This window comes from Equus quagga, chromosome 5 (assembly GCF_021613505.1).
Source record: "Equus quagga isolate Etosha38 chromosome 5, UCLA_HA_Equagga_1.0, whole genome shotgun sequence".
Classification (NCBI taxonomy): domain Eukaryota; kingdom Metazoa; phylum Chordata; class Mammalia; order Perissodactyla; family Equidae; genus Equus; species Equus quagga.
The window spans coordinates 35,188,720-35,209,703 of record NC_060271.1 but is presented as its reverse complement, the minus strand read 5'-3'; the positions used below and the strand labels follow the sequence as shown (position 1 = coordinate 35,209,703).

The 20,984-nt window shown below is 57.8% G+C and overlaps 1 protein-coding gene across 1 annotated transcript in view; it reads left to right on the top strand.

Annotated features, from left to right (window-relative positions):
• The window catches only part of PAX7 (paired box 7), a 96,187-nt gene extending 76,149 nt beyond the window's left edge, over positions 1-20,038 (top strand). The window contains exons 8-9 of the mRNA XM_046663055.1: positions 12,617-12,863; positions 19,923-20,038. Coding sequence (XP_046519011.1) covers positions 12,617-12,863; positions 19,923-20,038 — 363 coding nt within the window. The remainder of the gene's footprint in view (positions 1-12,616; positions 12,864-19,922) is intronic.
• The last annotated feature ends 946 nt before the right edge of the window (positions 20,039-20,984 follow it).

Sequence of the window (20,984 nt, the reverse complement as noted above, 5' to 3'; positions counted from 1 at the left end):
GGCGTTGGGGTAGATGCAGTATAAGATGGGCTGGGGTCTCCATTCTGGGTCCTTTCCCCACCTCGCCCAACCCCCTTCTGGAATAACCCTCGGCCTCGCCTTCCCATGCCTTCGAGAAAGCGCCTGTCTCCTCCCGCGTCTCTCCCAGCCCGGGGGACACAGAGATAACATCTCTCTGAGGCTGTCCCCAGCCTCTTGTTTGTTTGCTACGTCGGAGCCCTGGGCACATTTTTGCTAATTTTGTGGCTGCCTTTATCAAATGGGGATTCACAGGCACTTTATCCTCGATAAGTGGATTAGTCGGTGAGCTAAACAAGACGGTATGGGACGTGGGGGCTGCTCCGGAGAAGATATTTGTTTCGCGAAGAATGGAGCCTGCGTTCTGTGCCCTGCGCAGGCGAGGCAGGCAGGGCGGCGAGGTGGCTGGAGGGCCTCTGCGCTCTTCTCGGGGGCAGGGAGCCCTGACTCTCTAGGCGGCGCAGGCAGAGAGGGGGAGGGAGGCTGACGGCCCCGGGTCCCCCAGGGTAGGGGAGAGTGGAACCCTGCATTGAATCCAGCTGCTATGCCTGCCTCATTTGGAGACTGTCACCTGGGCGGCCGCTTCCTCCCCCATCTCCCGCCTTCCCATGCTTTTCCCTCCCTCCCTTCCTTTCCTTCCCTCCAAGGCTTTCACTTCCTTTTTGTTTCCTTTCTTCCTTCTTCAAACACCTCCAAAGGCCTTTTGATAAGTACCACGAGTCCAGACATAGACAAGACATGGTCCTAGCACTTGCAGACAAAAGCACCAAACCAAAGCAGTCGCCCCCCAAACACGGCAGGGAGAGGCCACTCTGGTTGCACAGACGGGGCGTCTCAAACTTCTTCCCAAAGTTCCCCTGATAATAGTCGAGGGTGTTTCCCCCTGGGGCCCTGAGGGTGGGGTATAACTCAGACTTTTGTGTATTATCTTTACAATGCGTGCACAGTTTGCATTCTTTGCCCCTGTGGAGCTATATTTGTTGATCATAATAATATAATCAATTAGCATCGGGTCAAGTTGACACTCCGGGAAGTTGGGCCATGTTATCCTGTGGCTTTGCCTGGCACGTGACATTGCAGAGCAACATGGATGTTGGGACCGAGCGGGGAGGTGAAATGTCGGTGCTGTCTGGAGTCAGGGCGACCAAAAGGGTGATGGAGTCACAGACAGAAACACGGAGTGCGGGAGGGGGATTGGGGTCAGGGGTAGATGTGTGAAGGTCAAGGCCAGGAGGCAGCCAAGAGGGTGCCTAGGAGGGAGGTCAGGGCAGCGAGGTGGATTTCAGAGGCATCTCTCTGCAGAGACCCAGAGATGGACTGATATGCTTAGGGAGGGAGGAGAGAAAGGCGGAGAGGATGCTTGGTCCAGCTGTTCCCCCACAGCTGGATGAGAACGTGGCGGGACGCAGTGTTTTCTTTTTCCCTTCCATTTTTAATATGAGTGGCCAGGATCTGGAGATCTCTGCTCTGTGCTGCAGCAAGAATCTAGCTGAGGGGTGAGAGGGAGCAGAGTCTCAAAGAGGAAAGAAAAGGAGAGAGCAGAGCATTCCGGGTCCCCAGCTGGTCCTTAGCAGCGTCTGTCCTCCCCAAGCTGCCTCCAGCTGAGTGTGATTTTGCTATTTATTTACATGTAATTATTGCTATGAGGTGCAGATATTAACGCTGTCAAGAGCAATTTGCTCTGACATTTTTCACTCGCTCAGTGCCCCCGCCACTCTCGATGGAGCTCAGGGCTCTCCCTGCTCCGGCCGCTGCGCACTCGGTGGCCCAGCCGGGAACCACCCAGCCGGCAAGGAGTGGCGTCAGCGAGCTCACCCGGTCCCTCTGCAAACTCATTAAGCTTCGAAATTGCATTTGGTCTGGGAGAGGGCTGGCTGCGCCCTGCTCCGCCCTGCCTAGGCTGGCTCAAGGCCCCGCTGCCCTGCCTTCCTCAGAGAAAACTGGGCAGGGGCTGGGCTGGCTGCGGCCGGGGCCAGTGGCTGAGGCTGGCAGAGGGCAGCTGGTGAAGCGGTAGAGGCTCATGGTCAGGGAGGCGGGAGTGCACACAGCCCCCTGGGTAGCCACTGTACAAAGGTCAGACATGGCAGCTGGAACCCTCTTCAGAGGGTTATCTGGTCACCCCACAAGAAAACCAGGCAGCTCTAACTTTCAAGGACATTATTGCAATTGACAGCTGTACCCACCTAACAAAGAGGCTTTCCTGCGGAGCCAGTCGAGCATCCTAGCCAGCCTGCAGTGGATGGTACCCTGCTGAGCCGGCCCTGCAGTGGGTCCCTTAGGTAGATGCTAGAAAGAGAATCCACTTTGGAGTTACACCTTCTGAGTCAAATCCCAGCCCGCCGCTTACCAATGGTATAGATTTGGGTGAATTATTTAGCTTCCCAGAGCCTCAGTTTCCTGATCTGTCACATGGAACGGCCAATACCTACATTTCACTGAATCTGAGATGCTTGGATGCTGGCCCTTTCTGGATCTTATCAGAAGGCATCAACAAAAGCTTTGCACGCAGCTCTGTCATCACTGGTACCTGACAAGGATGCTTGCTGGCTGCTGTCACAGCCACAGCCAGGTGCTGCAGATGCTAAAATGCATCCCGATCTCAGGAAGATTGAAATACGCGTCCTGCCGACCACTGGGGCAGGAGGGGCGGTGGGGCTGCCTGGGCGTGGTAGGTGCTTGGCTTGATAATAATAACAGGGGGCTTCGTAATGGAAGGCTGTCATCGTTTTTCCTTTGGAGCCCCTTGATAACTGAGGACCGTTTTATGGAAGGAGAAACTGAGGCTCATTCATTCATTCCACCTAAGGGACTCTGCTCCTTGGAGAGGGCAAGCGGGCCCTGAGCTGTCACGGGCGGGAGTCCCTAACGCATTGTGATGGGTGCCAGCTTGTCTGCACAGGTAGTAACGAGGCCTCCCTGCCACCGCTAATCTGCGTCCTCGTCTCCGGCAATTACTGAGGGGTCCCCCCCCACGCCACGGGGCCAGGAGCTCAGGCCCCCCTGTCCTCCTCCTCCTCTGCCAACCTGGGCTGGGGCCCGAGTCAAGGAGGCCCCCTCCCTCCAGTCTCAGCCCTCCCGCCTCCCCTCCTCCCCCAGCTCAGCCAATTAGGCCCCTGACACCTGGAGCCGCTGACAAACGGTTTCTGTCACTTGCTCTCTGTCTTTCATTAGGGCTGCGGGGGAGGGGGAGCGGGGGGGGGGGAAGGAGGTGGGATCCTTCATGCTTAGTAAGGCCAGATACATTAATTACAAAACGGCCATTTGCCGCGTGAAAGTGTGCTAATTAAATTTATGCAATCATTATCTTTAAATAGTCATATCTTTCCCGGCGATCGGCCCCTTCCTTCTCCAGCCCCACTGCCGCTCGGAGCAGAGTCGCTCTAATCCCCCGTCCGCCATTATCGCACCATCAGAGATGGTCTCTGAATCCCACCGCACCCCGTTAGCCTCAGCGCCCCGCCAGGAGCCAGGGGCCCTTGGCCCCATCCTGGCACGGACACCTTCAGACTCGGGCCAACCCAGGATCCACCCAGGGAGGGGGAGGCCAAAGCCATCCCCCTCCCGTGTTCCCAGATATTTCTAGATGTTTCCAGATATTTCTGGATGTTTCCAGATATTTGGAGGTTGACATCTTGTAGACCAAACATTGGAAATTGGTGTGTGTGTGTCTTTAACTTCTCGACCAAGGAGTGGGAAGTCGCTCTGTCCAGCCCCCACTTCCAGACAGTCTGTAGCTCAGCCTCCAAGGACCCCTGGGGTGGGCGGCCGCTCTGTGAAATCCGTTGAGTTGAGGGGCAGGTGCGGGTATGCCACAGACCCTGAGTTTATTCTTTTCATTCAACTAAATTATGCCAGGCCCTGTGCTGGGGATAAACAGATGAATTCACTCATTCATTCGTTCATGAGTTCACACGCTCCACGAGTGTCTGTTGGACACCTGCTATATGCTAGGCACTAGGCGTAGGACGCCAAGTCTGTCCCCAGCCGCTCCTGGCCAAGTCCGGGGTCAGGGTCAGTCTGGGCCAGGGCGGAAGGCGGGGCCACAGTGGGCTGGGAAGTTTTCTCTGGGTGAGGCCCAAACCCAAGACTTCACAGCCCTTCAGGTCCCTCCCTCCACCCGCTAGGAGGTTCCTGCCGCAGTCCCGGCTGTACCCCTTCTCTGCAGGAGCCGTCCTCCCTGCTCGCCTCTCCGGCTGACAGAGCCCGTCTCTTGAGTCCTTCCGGGTCTGGTCTGTTGAACTCCCACGTGGGAGGCAGCGAGAACCCGATGGAGTCTGAGGACCCGGCAGCCCCTCCTGGTCAGGGGGGCAGTCAAGGACCAGTGTTTCCTGGGTGCCCTCTGAGCCTCGGAGTTCCCCAAGCCCCAGTGTGTACCCTTGGTGAGATCAACGAGAGGGGCAGACAGGACGTGTGCCCATACACATGTGCACTACTCACACGGGCACACACATACGCAGTACTCACACATGGTACTCACACATCTGCACACAAGAACTCACAAGCACACATACAAAACTCATACCTGCACACATGATGCTCCCGTGTGCACATGCATGCACGCACACAATACTCACACATGCACACGCAGACTCACACATACAAAATTCACAGGCACACAACACTCCTGTGCACGTGCATACATACACACACTCATCTCACACGTGCAATTCACTCACACAGTGCTCACACACACACACACACACACACACACGAGTTAAGAACGACCCGGAGCCATCTATGGTGAGTGGAGACCACAGCCAGGTGCAGGCCAAGAGGATTGGACTAGAGGTCAAGGGTCAAGGGTTCCCGCCCCCCTGATGCCACTCAGCCCCCAGGTGATTCTGGGTGGGCCCCTAAGCCTCAGTTTCCTTGTCTGAAAATCGGGGTAACAACGCTTCAGAGAGAAGTGATGGGGCTTAAGGGAAATGCTGGGGAACTGTGAGCGGCTGTGCTGCGCCAGAGGACGGCAGCGGCTCTCAGAAGAGCCTGGATGGAAGGCTTCCTGGAACAAATGAGGGGACAGGGCGTGAGGGGTTGGGGCTGGCGTTGGGGAAGGGAGGCGAGCTCGCTGGCCACGCCTGGGCACCAGCTCTCCTGCGGGCCCCGGCGGGAGCTGCTGTGGGACGCGGATGGTGGAGGCGCGAAGCGGGAGGGCCGTGAGCAGAGGGACGGAAGGCGAAGTTGGGGCGGGGACAGGAGACCTGCAGGAAATCTTGTTTGGAAGCTCAAAGTCAGCACCCGCAGCCCATTACCGCTGTCCGCAGCGGGCAGGGGGAGGGGCGGGCCGATCCTCTTAGCCGGGAATGGAGCGGGAGAGAAGGGGAGCAGGGTGGTCGGCTGCCTGGGTGGGTGATTTCTCGCTTGCTCTAATCCCAGCGTGGAGCTGGGCCGGGCCACGGGCCGGGCGGGCGTGTGTTTGTGTGATGTGCGTCTGGGTGTCCACTGGGGACCGGAGGGGGATGGATGCAGGCACGGAGGAGTGCTTTAGCGAGCTGGCGATTAGGGGGTTGTGAGGCTGCGGTGTGTGTGAATGTGTGGGTGTGCACGTGTGAAGAGTGTGTATGGCGTGTGAGGGCGTGCAGCATGCGGTGTTTCCTGTGCATCATTCTTTGTGTGCTCGTGTGGGCGTGTCTTATAATGCTGTGCGCACGCCCGTCTGTGTGTGCCCACATCTTCACCCACGTAGATGTGTAGTCCTATTTAGGTGTGTGTAGCGATAATAGTGACGATTTGAGAGTGGTGGTTCTCAAACTTGGCTGCACATTAGACTCACGGGGGAACGAGCTTTAAAAAATCCTGATACCCAGACCCTCAAACCAGCTAATCAGAATCTCTCAGGGATGGGGCCCTGGCATCTAAGACTCGCCAGGTGATTCCGCTGGCGGCCAAGGGGGAGGAGCAGTGGCTGAGCAGACAGATCCCAGGGGAGCAGCCCCGTCCCTTCTCCCCAGCCCTCAGCCTGCCCCCTGGGGTCCGTCTGTACACAGCAATGGACTCCAGGCCCCAGGCGCTCAGGGACCAGGGCAGGTCCCCCAGGTCACCCCCCAGCCTGGGACAGTTCTTGATCCATAGAGACATATTTCACGCGGTCCAGACCAATGTTGCATCCGTTCCTGGCAAGCTGTGCCCTTGCCTTCTCTCCCCGACGGTGGGAACAGGCTGCCCCCCAAACATGCCCGCTCTGCCTCTTGTTGAAGTCAGGGGATGAATTCGTGAGGGGCTGGACCAGGCTGCAGTTGGATCTGAGGCTTGGAGATAAACGTGCTCAGTGTGCGAAGCCAGCAGGTCATTTTGGAGCCCAGCCGGGGACAGGGGGAGGGGGAGTGGCCATCACGAGCCCAGGGCCGGCTCCACCGCCGTTGGTTTTCAGTGGGTGCAAGTCACTGTCTCTCTTTGAGCCTTAATTTCCCCATCTGTGAAAATTCGGCAATCTCCAAGGTGCCTCTGAGGTTTCATGTGTGTATTTGGGTGTGTTTACATGTAAGTGTGAGTGTGTGTAAGTGGATTGGTGAGTTTAAGAAAAGCAGGTGCACACATGTGGTTTATGGTGTTTTGTTTTTTTGGGAGTTTTTTTGCTGAGGAAGATTCGCCCTGAGCTAACATCTGTGCCAGTCTCCCTCTATTCTGTATGTGGGTCACTGCCACAGCATGGCCGCTGACGAGTGGTGTAGGTCTGCGCCTGGGAACCCAACCTGGGCCACCCAAGTGGAGCTTGCCGAACTTAACCACTAGGCCGTGGGGCCGGCCCTGGTTTATTGGGGTTTTCGTGGAAAGCTATTTGGCGATCCAGAGGAGAGGCGTTTTGAGTTCTCACCTTCCTGGATGCAGGAGTGTGTCCCTGTGGAGGGACCTGTGAGCAGCCCTGTGTGGCATGTGTGTTGTGTAGGTGTGTGAATCCCGGGCCTCACCAGGTCTCGACTGGAGCCGTCACCGATTTGCCGTCAGGGCCCCATGTCCTTGGATGCAATCCCCTGGCTACAGATGAGCACGTGCAGGCCAGAGAGGGGGCGTGTGACTTGTCACTCACCGGCTCCCCTTCCAGAGGGCAGGCCCCAGCTTCTGCATGGCGCAGAGCAAGTCTCCACACAGAAAGCCCCCACTGCGTGCCAGGCCCCCTGGGGAAGAAGAGATGAAGAAGACACTGCCCCCCACAGGGAGGAGCTCCCTGAGTCTGCCCTCCTTTCAGCCTCCGCCGGGTCCCTCTAACCCAGGTGGAAGAGGAGCGAGGTGGGGAGAGCTTGTGTTTACCAGGAACGGACGGAGCGCCAGGCACTGTCTTGGGCGTTCAGTGTGCATTTACTCACTTAATCCTCACACTGACCCTCTGGGTAGCTACAGGTATTACCCTTCCCATTATACAGATAAGAAAACTGAGGCAGAGAGGTGAAAGGCCCAGGGTCACAGCTGGTCAGTGGCAGAGCATGGATGCTAATGCAGATATTCCGGCCCCCAGTGCCGCAGGGAAGCCCCTCAGACACAGGTTGGCTGAGCACCCTTGGGGAAACCACTGTCCCTCTGGGACCTCGGAGGCCCCTCCTGGCATTGCCGGCCTTGCCAAGTGGGGCTCCCCACCTGCCTGCTGGTCCAGGGGTCCTTGGCCTCGTTCCAGCCCCGTCTCATCTCCAGGTCCACAGTTCTGACCTCAGCAGTCTGGCTCCCTGCCCCCCCCCCCCCGCCCCCGCGCCCTGCCTCCGCCCCCACCCACCCACCCACCTACCCGGAACCCTGCCACGGGAGCCCCGGTGATGGCGATCACCCCTGCTAATTGCAGCCTCGCTCCCAAAGCCTCGTTGGGTTATCACAGAGGGTGCAGATCTGCCGCTCAGCCTCCTCGGTCCCAGGCCCTCAGGGCCAGCTCAGGCACGGAGGGAATTAATTACATTTTTCCCATCCCCTTCTTGTAAAGTAGGGGAGTGCACCGTGCGTCCCGGGGGCGGGGGCGGTGAGCAGAGGATGCAGAAGGGGGCCTGGCACGGGGCTCCCGTGGCCCCCACCCCCGAACCTGCCCGCCTCTCCTCCGTGGCGGAAGGGGGGCGAGGCCGGCCCCTTATTGATTTAGTCTGGTGGAGGCTGCGACTGATTGAGAGCAGAGGGAGAGGAAGGGGCTGGGGACGGGCGGGGGCCATGGCGGTGGGGGGAGAGGAAGGGACGGCTGTCACTCAGGCTGACGGACAGCCCGGAGATTTGCCTTCAGATAAAACCTTACAGATGTGGAGGTCGGTATTGATTTTGAGTTAGTAACGGTAACACACCAAGAAGTAATACATTAGTGAAAGCAAGGTCACCAGGAAAAAGTGAAACCCACGGGGAGGCCTCGGCCTTCTCCAGGGGTGGATTATGGCATCAGACCAGGACTTCGTCAAGTTCAAAAGTTTGCAGGCCCCGACCTCGGCTGGGCCCCAACTGTGGGCAAACACTTCCTGCTTCCCCGGGCAAAGAGGGGCTCCCAGGGTCCGCGGGCCAGTCAGAGGCCAGCAAGGGCCACTCAGGTCCTCAGGCTCTACACAGTGGGTCTGCCCAGTGCTCTCCAGTGCTGCCTGTTGTGGGAAAAGAACACAGCCAGAGGTCAGGGAGCTGGTCCACATCCCAGCTCTGCCACTGCCTGGCTGCGTGACCTCAGGTGGACCTTTCCGCGTCCTGGTGCCTCAGTTTCCCCATCTGCAGAATGGGGGTAATGACAGCCTCTTGTCTTGGGGAGTCGGTGCTCCCCCTCCCACCTCTCGTCAGCTGAGTCCTGTTCCATCTGCCTGGAAGCTGCCATGCCCACAGACAAGGGGCTGGATGAAATGGAAGCCCTTTGATCCATAGGCCTGCAGCAGATGCCACGCATCCCCCATTCACACCTACCCCAGATGTGGATTTGATTTGATGTTCCGGGGCAAATCCCATTGAACAAATCCCATTACAGGAAAAGCTCCCTGGGCCTGAGCTGATTCCGAGCTGTCTGCTAAGGGCCCAAAGTCCAAGCCCTGCTGAGCCACTGGGCCCCACACACGCCCCTTCTGACAAAGGCCTCTAGCTCCTGGGCTTTCTCTCTGAACATTGACCTAGTGCTATTTCTTAAACCTGCTGGGCATGTTCCCACCGCAGGGCCTTTGCACTTGCTGACCCTTCTGCCTGGAAAGCCTTCTGCTACGTCTTCCCACAGCTGGTTCTTTTTGGTCTTGCTGGATATTGCCTCTTTGGGGAGGTGGTGCCTGACTCCACATACCCACCTTGTTTTCCCTCCATGGCACTTATCAGTATTGGAAATTCTATTATTTATTTGTTATTTGTTTGTGGTCAGCCTCCATCATTAGACTGGTGGCTCCGGGAGGGCATGGTGTTGCTACTGTTCATTGCTGTGTCTCAGTGCCTGGCTCAGTGTCTGGTACGGCATAGGCGCTCAGCAAGTATTTGTTAAATGAACATACCTGAATTCAGCACGCTTTTCTGAGCTCCTAGACCGTAGCAGACACAGTGGAGGCCCCGGGGCTGCAGAGATGCATGAAACAGAGTTCCAGCCTGCCCTCAAAGAGCTCACATCCCAGCCCCATCTCCAGCCTGGCACACAGTAGCACTCTAGGAAATGTTTGTTGAATGAACAATTGAATGATTGAAGAATGTCTTCAGGAAACACCACATCGTTTGGGATAGCTGGGATGTAAAGTGCAAGGTGGGACGGGGTGGGAGGAGTTGGGACAGGCAGGTAGCAGTCAGGCCACGAGCAGCCTCTGCCCTGTTTACTGGGAGGTACTGAGGAGCCGCTGATAATTCTTGAGCGATGTGGTCAGATTTGGTGGCGGTTCTCTGTAGGTCTCTGTCTTGCAGGCTGAGTGCTGGGTCTATGCACAGGCCCCAGCTGGTCCCCAAAACACCCTCATCCTCTCCCGAACCCTGCCCCCGACTTCTCCCTTCCCGTCCCATCGTCCCCCCAGGGCTCAGCATCTTAGTGATGTGCAGAAGGGGAGGGTTAAGCCAGGGTCTCACCCGGGCTGGCAGACCTCCCGAGAGTCTCCTGCCACCACAGTTGTCCTTCTAGAGGAAGGCAGATGGGCTGCGAGCTTCCCCTGAGCCCCTACGTCTGGTCTTGGGGCCCAGGCCTCCCGGAGGAGCAGGGTCGGCGTTTGTATGGGGAGGGGGATGGGATGGGTGGCGATTTTCTTAATTTAGATGGAAAGTGAGGGGCACATTGGGAACCTGACAGGCCACCTGGAAGAGAGTTGGGTCTCTGAACCCCCAGAGCAGTGTCAGCTTCCGGGGTTTGCCCTGAGACTCTCCCCCTACCCCAGCACACACATGCACACACACACACACACACACACACACACAGTAGCTTCCACAGGCCCAGGAGACCCCCTCTTGACGGGTGAAAAGCAGCAAACACAGCCCCACTGTGTGTCAGATGTCCTCACGCACCACCCCCTTTGCGGGTTCCCTCTCGCCACCACCCCAGCCCCCTGTGCAGCCTCTGCCGTGACACAGGCCTCTGAGGCGCAGAGAGAGTTGGGGAGACCTCAGCTCCCTAGAACAGCACTGCTGCCCCGAGTCGTCTGGCCACCTCCTTCTCACAGACCCAGGCCAAGGGCCTCTGCTGTCTAATGGGCTGACACACCGGAAGTCCCACCTAAACCCCACCAGGTGCGGTGGAGACAGGAGCAGCCCCGGTAGGCCGGGTGCCCTGGACTCTGGCTCTGGGGATGGCGGACAGTGAAAGGACAGAGGACGATGACCCCAGGGCTGAGGGGAGTGTGCTGGAACAGGGATCAAGTGTCAGGGGAGGCCGTGCCCATGCCGTTCAGAGGACCCAGGCCCCCCAGGGATGAGGGACCCCATCCCCATCCCCCCACCAGCAGCTACCTGGGTCCCTGGCGTGAGAACCTTTAAAGGGGCCACGTGCCTAAAACTCAGTCTCGACGTTGTCAGGTGAGGGGGTCGGCCGACTGGGCCCTGGCCTGCTTCCTCGCACACCTGCTATGAGTGTCCCTTTCTCCGTCTGAGAAGGGGGCGTCCTGGCTCCGCCCCACACGTCCCTGGCTGCTCTGGATTGGGAGGGGGGAGAGGGAAGGATGTGGGGAACCGCACATCAGAGGAGCTGGGGCCGCCGTTTGCCGAGCACGCACCCCATGCCAGGCTCGGGGCACAGCCCTTGTGCGCAGACCCCACCCCGTCCTCCTGGCTACCCTCTGCACTAGGGTCGATGGTCGTCTCTTTTCCTCAGGATGGGATGGCCACAGAAGTTAAGGGACACCCGAGGCTGCACAGCTAGGAAGTGGAAGCGCTCCATCCGTCCTGGCCTGAGGACTCGCGTCCACACCCTCGGCCCCGGCCAGACCTCAGTGCTGGCGGTGGCGGGGACAAGTCAGGAGGCAGCGGGAAATCAGGACACAGCTGCCTGCCTGGCGTGGATTGCCGCGTGATTCTTTAGCTCAGGGCGGGCAGATCATCAGCAAGGCTGTCCCCACCTGGCACTGCGGCCTCCCTCCCGTAGGAGGTAGCATCCTCAGGAGGTCCCCAGGGCCTGCGTCTGCCTCCTCTCCCTGGACTGTCCGGGACCCCTGTGCTCCCTCACCCTGCGGGGCCTCCTGCGGCCTGCACTGCCTTTCTCCTCTCTCTCTCCACCGCCGGGCTGGCTGGGCACCCTCCACGGGGCTCCCACGGCCCCCTGAGCTGCCTCTTCCGCACCCCTCATCGCTGTGTATCTTGATGGTCTGTTGCGAGGTGCCTCCGCCACCAGACGCAGACACTCCCCCTGCTCTTCCTCCTCTGAAGTCCCAGGGCCTGGCCTGAGGCCTGGGCCCACAGTCACCATCAGTGCATGTTTGTTGAATGAATAAGTGAACACGCCCATGAACCTACACCAGGTTCTTTAAGCTGGGTTTCCAGAGACGGGCGTCACCTGTCAGTCCATGTTGCCAGCACTGATGGGAGCTCCTGTTTGCTGAAGCAGGGAAGGCGTTGACGCTCGCAGACATCCAAGAGCTGCCAGAATCAAAGACAAGTGCCCGGGAGGCTATTTGCCAGCATTGGCCATGTGGGTTGGTGTTGTAAGGGCAGAAGCTCAAAGTCCAGAGAAGTCAGGGGCGTAGCAGGCCTGGCACAGGGCAGGGGGGTGAAGCCGGCGAGCTCCAGAGTCCTGCTCTGACCTTCGTGTTGGGTGGGCGGGCATCCCGGTGTGATGGGGAGGCACAGTTCCCTGTCCCGGGGGAGGTGCCTGTCTGATGGGAGAGACATACCCAGCCAGTTAGTTCATTGATTTGTTCATGCACGTATGCATTCATGCACTGGGCAGACAGGCACAAGGTGCCCTTAGAGCCAGGCCCTGGGCGTAGAGAAGTGGGCAAGGCCACCCCTGCCCCTTAGAGCTCTCAGCAGGGGGTGGCTTCCTGGGGAAGGACTTAAAGGAGAAACCGCCAACCAACCATCTTACCCACAGGGACAGGCAAACCAGGTAAACTGAGGCTCTCGATGCTGCAGGGACCTCTAGGGAGCAACTCCAGCAAAGGCCTGTCCAGGGCCCCCAGGCGTCGTCCCTGCACGTGCTTGTGTCTGCAGAGTCCGTCCTCCGAGCCCCCCCACGCCTGCTGCTTGGCCGGCACTGATGGTCTCTCCCCCGCAGGTGATGAGCATTCTGAGCAACCCCAGTGCTGTGCCGCCGCAGCCGCAGGCCGACTTCTCCATCTCCCCTCTGCACGGCGGCCTGGACTCGGCCACCTCCATCTCGGCCAGCTGCAGCCAGCGGGCTGACTCCATCAAGCCGGGAGACAGCCTGCCCACCTCCCAGTCCTACTGCCCGCCCACCTACAGCGCCACCGGCTACAGCGTGGACCCCGTGGCTGGCTACCAGTACGGCCAGTATGGCCAGAGTGAGTGCCAAGCGCCCCGGGCGTCCCCTCCCCCCGCAGGGCCTCCCGCTGACAGGTAGAGAGCTGCAAAGTGGTGGTGGGTGGGGTACCCATTTCACAGATGAGGAACTGGGAGTCCAGAAAGGACGGACGGTTGTCCTAAGATGACGCTGCGCCGGACCCCTGCAGTCATGCTGCTGTCACCTGAAGGCAACACTGTCCCACGAAATACCATACGAGCCCCAAATGTCATGGAGAATGTCTGAGTAGCCACGTTTTAAAACATAAGGAGAAATCAATGGAATTATTTTTACTGACATATTTTATTTAACCCAGTCCAAAAGATGGTCATGTCGACATGTCATCCAGACATAATGATTAATGAGCTATTTTATGTTCTTTTTTCATAATATGTCTTTGAAATCCAGTCCATTTTAATTCAGACACTGTTTTCATTGGAAATACTTGATCTGCATCTAAATTTTATATAATTTACAACTGAGGAAATAGATTTACACACCCAACTTGTTCCAAATATACTAAAAAATTTCCCAAATATACTGAAATCGAAATTTGGTTTTTACATGTAAATGAGATAAAGTTGAATCAAAGTGTAACATTCAGTTCTCTGTCCCAGCGGCCACGTTTCAAGTGCTCAGGAGCCACGTGCGGCTGGGGAGCAGCGCGCTGGACGGTGCGGTGCAGATCTGCGCGTTTCCGCCCTGGGCTGAGGGGAAGCTGCACTGCGGGCCCTCTCCTCTGCTCCTCCCCCTCAGCCTTGGTTTCCCCAGATTTTGAGCTGATCTCATGTGCCCACCCCACCCGTCAGCCCGTTGACACCTTGCCTGGAGGCGGGGACCTCGGACCCTCAGACCAAAGGCTACAAAAGGCAGGCCGGCCACAGCCTCCAGCTGTTGGGTAGGGTGGCAGCAGGGCAGGCCCAGCGGCACAGGCAGCCAGGGTCACGGGGTCCCCTTCTGCCCCACCTCCCACCCCAGGCCTCACCTGCTGGTGTCAAACGAATCAGAAGGGCGCGACCTCCCAGCCCGAGGGCCTCCTCCCCGCCCTGCCCCTCCCTGACCCTGGCTTCCTGCCCCCACACCAACTCTCGGCTCCTCACGCGGCCTTGGCCTCCGCAGCCAAATGAAGGCCAGCTGTGCTCACGACCCCTTCCCTGTGTGTGTTTGTGTTCACGTCTGTGTGTTTGTGTGAGTGTGAATACATGTGCCATGGGGGTGTTCTCATTCGTGTGCATGTGTGTCTGTGTGTGTTGTGTATTTCAGCAGACGTGTTTGTGCACGCAGCCTCGTGTATAGGGATGTGTCTGTACGTGTGAAGGTGTGAGTGGCGTGTGTGGGCATGTGTGCATATGACTGGTCACACGTGTGTGTTTAAATGAGCGTATTGTGTGCACATGATGTGCATATGGATTTGTATTGGACACACGTGGAGGTTTGGTCACGTGAGTGTGTGTGGCTGCAGCACATACACACGTGTGTTCGGGTGTGTATATTCAGGTGTGCATGTGACTGAGTGTCTCTGTCTGTGCCTGTGTGTTTGATGTATGTCACTATGTGGACATGCATAATAAACGTGTGCATGTGTACAGATGTGTGTGGCTATATGCACATGTGTATACATGTGTGTTCAGCATGTACGTGTGCTTGAGGGTGTCTGCAAGTGTGTATTTGTAGTATGTGTGGATGTGTAGACTGTGCAGTGTGTAAATATGGGGGGTGTGTCCTGGAGGTGTGGCTGTGTGTGCCTGTGTATTGCTGTGCATCTGGGTGTGTGCACGTGATGTCTGTGTGAATGTGTGTGCGTGGGGAGCAAGTGTGCAGGGGTAACGCGTGTGTGCATGTATGTTGGAGAGCAGGGTGCACACACGTGCACAGACAGCAGTGTTTCCAGGGGGCCCGGGTGACCCCTGCCCCAGCCGGTGCTCCCGGGCGAGGAGCGGGACACACATGCTCTTGATAAAGGATTTCCAGGGGCAGCAGCTGCAGCCTGGGGCGGGCGTTAGTCACACCCAGAGCCCCATGCCCCACTCCAGGGGCGCCCGCCCAACTCGGAAATAAAATTAACCCCAAAGTCAGCACGGGGGCGGCGAGGAAGCGGATCAAAAGGGAAAGGGCCCAGGAGGCGAGAAAGGAGTGTTTGTTCCTCGCTCAGGAAAAGCTGCCAGAGCGTGTCCTCCACCTCCTCCTCCCTCCGCCTCCCCCCTCCATCCTCCCCTCCCCAGCCCCTCCCCCGCCAGCTCTACCCTGCTCCCTGGCTCCTCCAGGGGCAGCTCAGAGCTCCGCCTGGGCCGCATTCTCCAGCCCTACCCCGAGGGAGTCCCAGCACAGACCCCACCGCACCCCACCCCACCTCACTCCACCGAGGCTCCAGGCTTGGGCTGGGAGGGACCTAAGGGAAAGGCTGCCCCTCTGCCCACATAGTATGGGAGAGTCGCCCTGCCTCTCTGAGCCTCAGTTTAGCCATCTGTGAAATGGGGGCCCACGGGTTAGACTCAGTCATCTCAAGGCTTTTGGAACAGCTCGGGGACACACTGTGTTCCCACTGACCACCTGCTCCATGTTCGCGGGCGACTGAATATGACTGGGCTCCCACAATGCATGTGCAAGTGTCCTGTGTCCCTAACTGCAACTGGGTGTGCCCAGGTCCACCCGTCATCTGCTCACATCTGTCCCAGGCATTGGGCACAAGGCATGTTCCTCATTTCATGTAATTCTCCAAAACCTTACCTGAGGCGGGTGTTATTTGTCCTCAGGTTACAGATACAAAGCTCAGGCCCAGAGAGGCTAGGAATTTTCCCAAGGTCACACAGTAGGTGAGTGGTGAACTCCTAGTCTCCTGACTTCAAAGCCAGCCTTCTTTGGCCAAACCACAAATTTGTAAGACACTCACTCAGTCACAATACACATCTCGACCCCCGTTGTGGGGATTCCTGTTCACAACTTCATGTGAACCTCTATGTGGACAGATGCACACTCACAGAGATTTATTTCTCCGTGAGTATTCACTAACGTATGTATATACATGGCTTGGAGATATAAATAGACAAAATGTACATGCCTACAGGAAGCAGAAGTGACCGTTTATGGAGCATCTACCCTGGGGCTGGCATTTCATCCTCACGGCCACCGTGTGCAGTGTGCACGGTTATTCCCACTGCACAGATGGCGAAATGGGATCCAGAGAGGTCGTGTGCCCGAGATCACTGCCGTGCACACAGCCGCACCTACAGCCCCACCCCGGGAGGACCTCACTCACTTCCAGGTGTGCGTGGAGTGTCCACGTGGGCCAGACTCTTAAGCAGCAGAGTCCACCTCCTGTCCCCGGGCCACTCGCCTTCCCTGGGACACCGCCACACCTTCCTTTCCTGCTCCCGGCCATCATCTGTCCATCTGTCTGTCCCTCTCCATCCCTGGAGGGGGTGGGTGGGGGCAGGGGGACAGGGAAGGGGCACACGGCAGATTAATATGGCCCTGGTGTTCCCAGAGGCCAGGGCCGTACTAATGATGGGGCTGATAGAACGCAGAAGTGTGAAAAGAATTTTAATAGATCTGACAAGTCTAATAAGAATTTGTGTCTAGAAGGGTCCTCCTCTGGGGCCGCGGGCTGACGAGGCGCTGACGGCTGAGGCTTGTTTACGGGTTGGCATCGCCATCACTTCTCCTGCCAACTTCCGATTAATCTAATTTGAGACGTTTAGAGCCCAGGCAGGGGTGCAAGGCAGAGGAGGGGAGACACCGAGAGACAGAGGGACAGGAGGGCCCACGACAGAGGCCGCGATGAGGAATGTCACAGCCCTGCCCTCGCGGGCCCCGGCTCGACCCCAGGGAGAGGCAGGCCCTGTGGCGCGGTGGGTGCCCTTGAAGTTGGCCCGGTCATCTGCCAAGTTTGGCTCCGTGGTGTTTCCTCGCTCACCACGACAGGGCCTGGGCGAGTGCCCGCTGTGCGCCTGACTGTGGCTGGTACCTGGGAGAGGCTAGAAAGGAGCAGAGACAGTGACCAGGGGCGCAAGCAGGACAGATTCGGGCTCCAGCATCTCACGTGCTGTGCGTGATTCTGGGCCAGCAATCCTTCCGTGCCTCAGTTCCCATATTTGTAAAATGGGAAGAAGCGTATCCAGAGACCAGGCTGTTGAAAGAATTCAATGAGGTCCTGTCTGCTTGGCGGGTAATGAGTGCTCAGCTTGTGAGGGACCTCGCTCTGCTGTTCTCATCATTGCCGTTCAAAGCCAGACCCTTCTGCCTCACCCGCAGGACGAGCTGGAGAGGGTGGCACCCGAGGTTGGCACGATGTGGAATAAGGAGGGGTAGGCAGAGCCTTCGGTGACTCAGGAAGGGTGACCTGACTTGGCCATGTGGCCTTGGACAAGTTACCTGCATTTCCTGGAGTAGAAACTGGGGCCAGTGCAGGATTTGGCGGGTAGAGCGCCTCATTCCCTCTAAAGCACTGGCGTGTGCCGGGGCTGGTTCTTCGGAAGCTGCTGGGTGACGCTCGTGGGGTGGTGAGGAGCTGGCATCAGACTGCCTGGGCCGAATCCTGGCGCCATAATGTATGAGCCGCGTGATCTTCCAAGCTAGGCGCGCTCTCAGGGCCGTGCCTCGGGTTCAGCATCAGTAAAATGGGGGTGATGATACTCAGCCTTGCAGACCTGTTGTGTGAGTTAAATGAGACAGTGCGGGACGGGCCCAGGGCAGCTCTCTGTCTATGATTGCTCTTCCTCTTCTCCCCGTTCTTATGCAGAAAACTAGGCTTCCTCATGGGACAGACCCTGGAGCCCAGTTAGGACTGGCTCCAGGTAGCAGAGATGGTGTAGCCAGAGTTGCAGGGACCCCTGAGGCCAGAGGCAGGAGATTCTCCCACCCCCACCTAGAGTTAGGGGCAGACCCAAGGGAGGGAAAGACTGGGTGCCACCACCTCTGCCCTAGCCTGGAGGCTGCGTGACCTCAGGGACAGCACCCAGGGACTCAGCTCGGGCCCTGGAGCCTGGGAAGCTGACGGGCACAGGGTCCAGACACTCCAAAAACCCAAGGGCATTTGCACATCCTTTAGGAACATGGGGTCTGGGCACTGAGCCCTCTGTGCCCGGCATCTTGAAGCACATGATCTCATCGATCCTTGTCACAGCCTTGAGGGGGCTGGAATGGCTTCTATCCATTTTCCAGACAAGGAAACAGGCCTGGAGAGGCAAAGCGATTTGCCAAAGCCACGTGAGCGGGAGGTAGTCGGGACTCCGAATTGCCTCACACGCTGTTCCTTTCCTTCTTGTCCCCGTCAAAGATCAGTCACGTCTGTGCCAAATCCCAACCGTAGGAGCCCAAGTCTGTTGAGCTGACCTGTGCCAGGCACGGTGCCAACTGACTACTTCATGTGCACTTTCTCCTTTTCTCCTCACGACAGCTCTGCATCCTAGGTGCTCCTGTTACCCTCATTTACAGATAGGGAAACTGAGGCTCGAATAGGTGAGATGCTGTGCCCAAAGTCACAGACTGAAAGTTAACACATGCAGGATTTGAACCTAAATCATTCGAACCCCAAGGCAATACCACCTCCCGCAGCCCCATGTCTGATGCTGCCCGTGTCGCCTCCCTGGGCCTCGCATTTGGCCATGCCCTTCACCTCCTGGCTCCACCCACCTGCCCAAGGAGAGGCATGTAGAGTGTCCCAGGAGCCCTCGGTGGGCAGGTGACAGAGCGAGAGTTGGGCCAGGCCTCGTGATTCCTAGCACGGCGTTCTGTCCGTCTTCCTCTCGCCTCTGGTCCCAGGCGGTTGATTGGCCCCAGCGCGGACCCTGGCTCGGGAGGCAGCATCTCTGCCTTGAGAGGCCTTGCCACCTGCCAGTCAAATCATTTGGTCGGGGCGGATTTCTGCGGTGGCCTCAGGCAGGCACAGTTAGTACGTTTAAGACAGAACTCGTGTACACGCGGGCCCAGTGGTGGTACCTGCACACACACACCCCAACACGTGTACCTGGCTTCGGTGGAACTCAGCTGTGCACACGCACGGGCATTCCCCCTGTTCTACTCATGCCGGTGCACACAGCTCACCCACATCTGTGCACATGTGCACGTGCAGGTATTGCTCATGTGTGAGCATTCGTGTTCATGCCCATGACTACTTCACAGAGATTCTTGTTTTCCCTGTTCACACGCACACAAGCACACACCCTCAGACCCTTGCCGCTGGATGACCAGAACTGACGAGGCCGAAGGGCTCAGCTCCCTGCGTGTCAGGGTCCCGGCCCTTCTGCACGGACCCCTCAGCTCGCCTGCAAAAGCTGCTGTGGCTTCTGAGTAAGGGGTCATGCTTTGCCTCATCCATGAGCTGGGCTCAGGGTCCAAAGAAGGAAGAGGGACCTGGCCCTCATTACGTCCTGGGCTCTGTGGGACTCACTGGAGACCCCTCATAGTGGGGACTGTAGAGGCATGCTGGAAAAAGGGACTAATTCTTCCCTCAACAGTGTGCATGCCCTCTGTGCCTCCCTACAGAACCCATGAGAGAGCTGGGCAAATAATGTGTTAACACATGCTGAATGATTGGAGAGGTGAGAGAAAGAGCTTCATGAAGAGAAGGGGGGATGGATGGATGGATTGATGGATGCATGGATGGATGGATGGATGGATGGAAGAAGAGATGGATAGATGGACAAAGGGTGAATGGACTAATCGGTGAATGGATAAATGGATAGGTGGATGGATGGAAGAAGAGGTAGATAAATGGATGAATTGATGAGTAGATAAATGGATAGATGGATGGATGGATGGATGGATGGAAGAAGAGATGGATAAATGGACAAAGGGTGAATGGACGAATTGATGAATGGATAAATGGATAGATGGAGGGATGGATGGATGGATGGAAGAAGAGATAGATGGATGAATTGATGAATGGATAAATGGGTGGATGGATGGATAGATGGACAGAAGGGTGAATGGACGAACTGATGACTTGATAAATGGATAGATGGAGGGATGGATGGATGCATGGATGGATAGGTGGATGTGGGGCAGATGGAAGAACAGGCAAAAAGAACCTTGATTTCTAGGAGCTTCTCTTTTTTTCCAGCTGCTGTTGATTACCTGGCCAAAAACGTGAGCCTCTCCACACAGCGTCGCATGAAGCTTGGGGAGCACTCTGCTGTGCTGGGACTCCTGCCCGTGGAAACTGGCCAGGCCTACTAGGGCCCCTGGGGCGACTTGTTCCACCCGGATCCCAGCCCAACCCTTACTGATCCCTGAGCCTCCCAGCCTCAGTCCCTCATCGCCCTGGGGTCCCACGAGGCCAGGAGAGGAGCCGATTCCCTTCTCAGAGCCAGCCCTCTGGAGATGAGCAGCCAGTCAGCCCTTCACCTGCGGTCAGGGACCAAGTGTGAGCCCCTTGGAGTCTGTCCCTTCACTCTCACCCCAGGGGGGTTTCCGGTCAGCTGCAGTCCTCCCCCAGGCAAATCCTGTCGTGGCCTCTGTGCCATCTCAGGCACAGAGATCGAAGCTCACCATGAATAGGGCACCTTGGGCATCCAAAGGAGGATGGTGTCTGGGATGAGGTCCTGGAGCCCTCTGGACCCAACTCTGATGGGTACCCTGGCCAGAGGTGGAGGTGGAGCTCACATGGCTACTGTCAGCTCAAAGTGCTGGAAGCCCGCCTTCCCAGGTGGGTCTCTGGCCCAGGGTCAGAACCACCGCCCATTCTTCCTCTGGATGCTGGGACAACAGCAGAGAGGGGATCCTAGCCTGGGGGTTTTCCCAGGGGAGTCACCCAGGAATTCTGCGGACTTCAGGGCCCTCCCCACACACACCTGCTGGGCATAGGGGGGAATCTAGCCTCGGTAGGGGGACTGGGAAGACCAGGAAGAGGCTTAACCAGGGGACGGAGCCAGGTGGGGGTGGGACTTTCAGCCGTGGCGGGCCCAGGGTACAAGGACCCAACCCAGGTATCTGGAGGCTGACGACTCTAGACCGCAGCCCAAGCGCCAACCTTGCCCACTCCATGTAGGGGCTGGGGAGCCTGCAGACTCCCTCGGTTTCCTCATTCGCTGCATCAGATGGGATGGGGAGGGGACCAAGTCTTGAGGACACGTGAGTGAAAAGGCATAGGGCTGGCTCAGAAGGGGATTTCGTAACTGGGGTC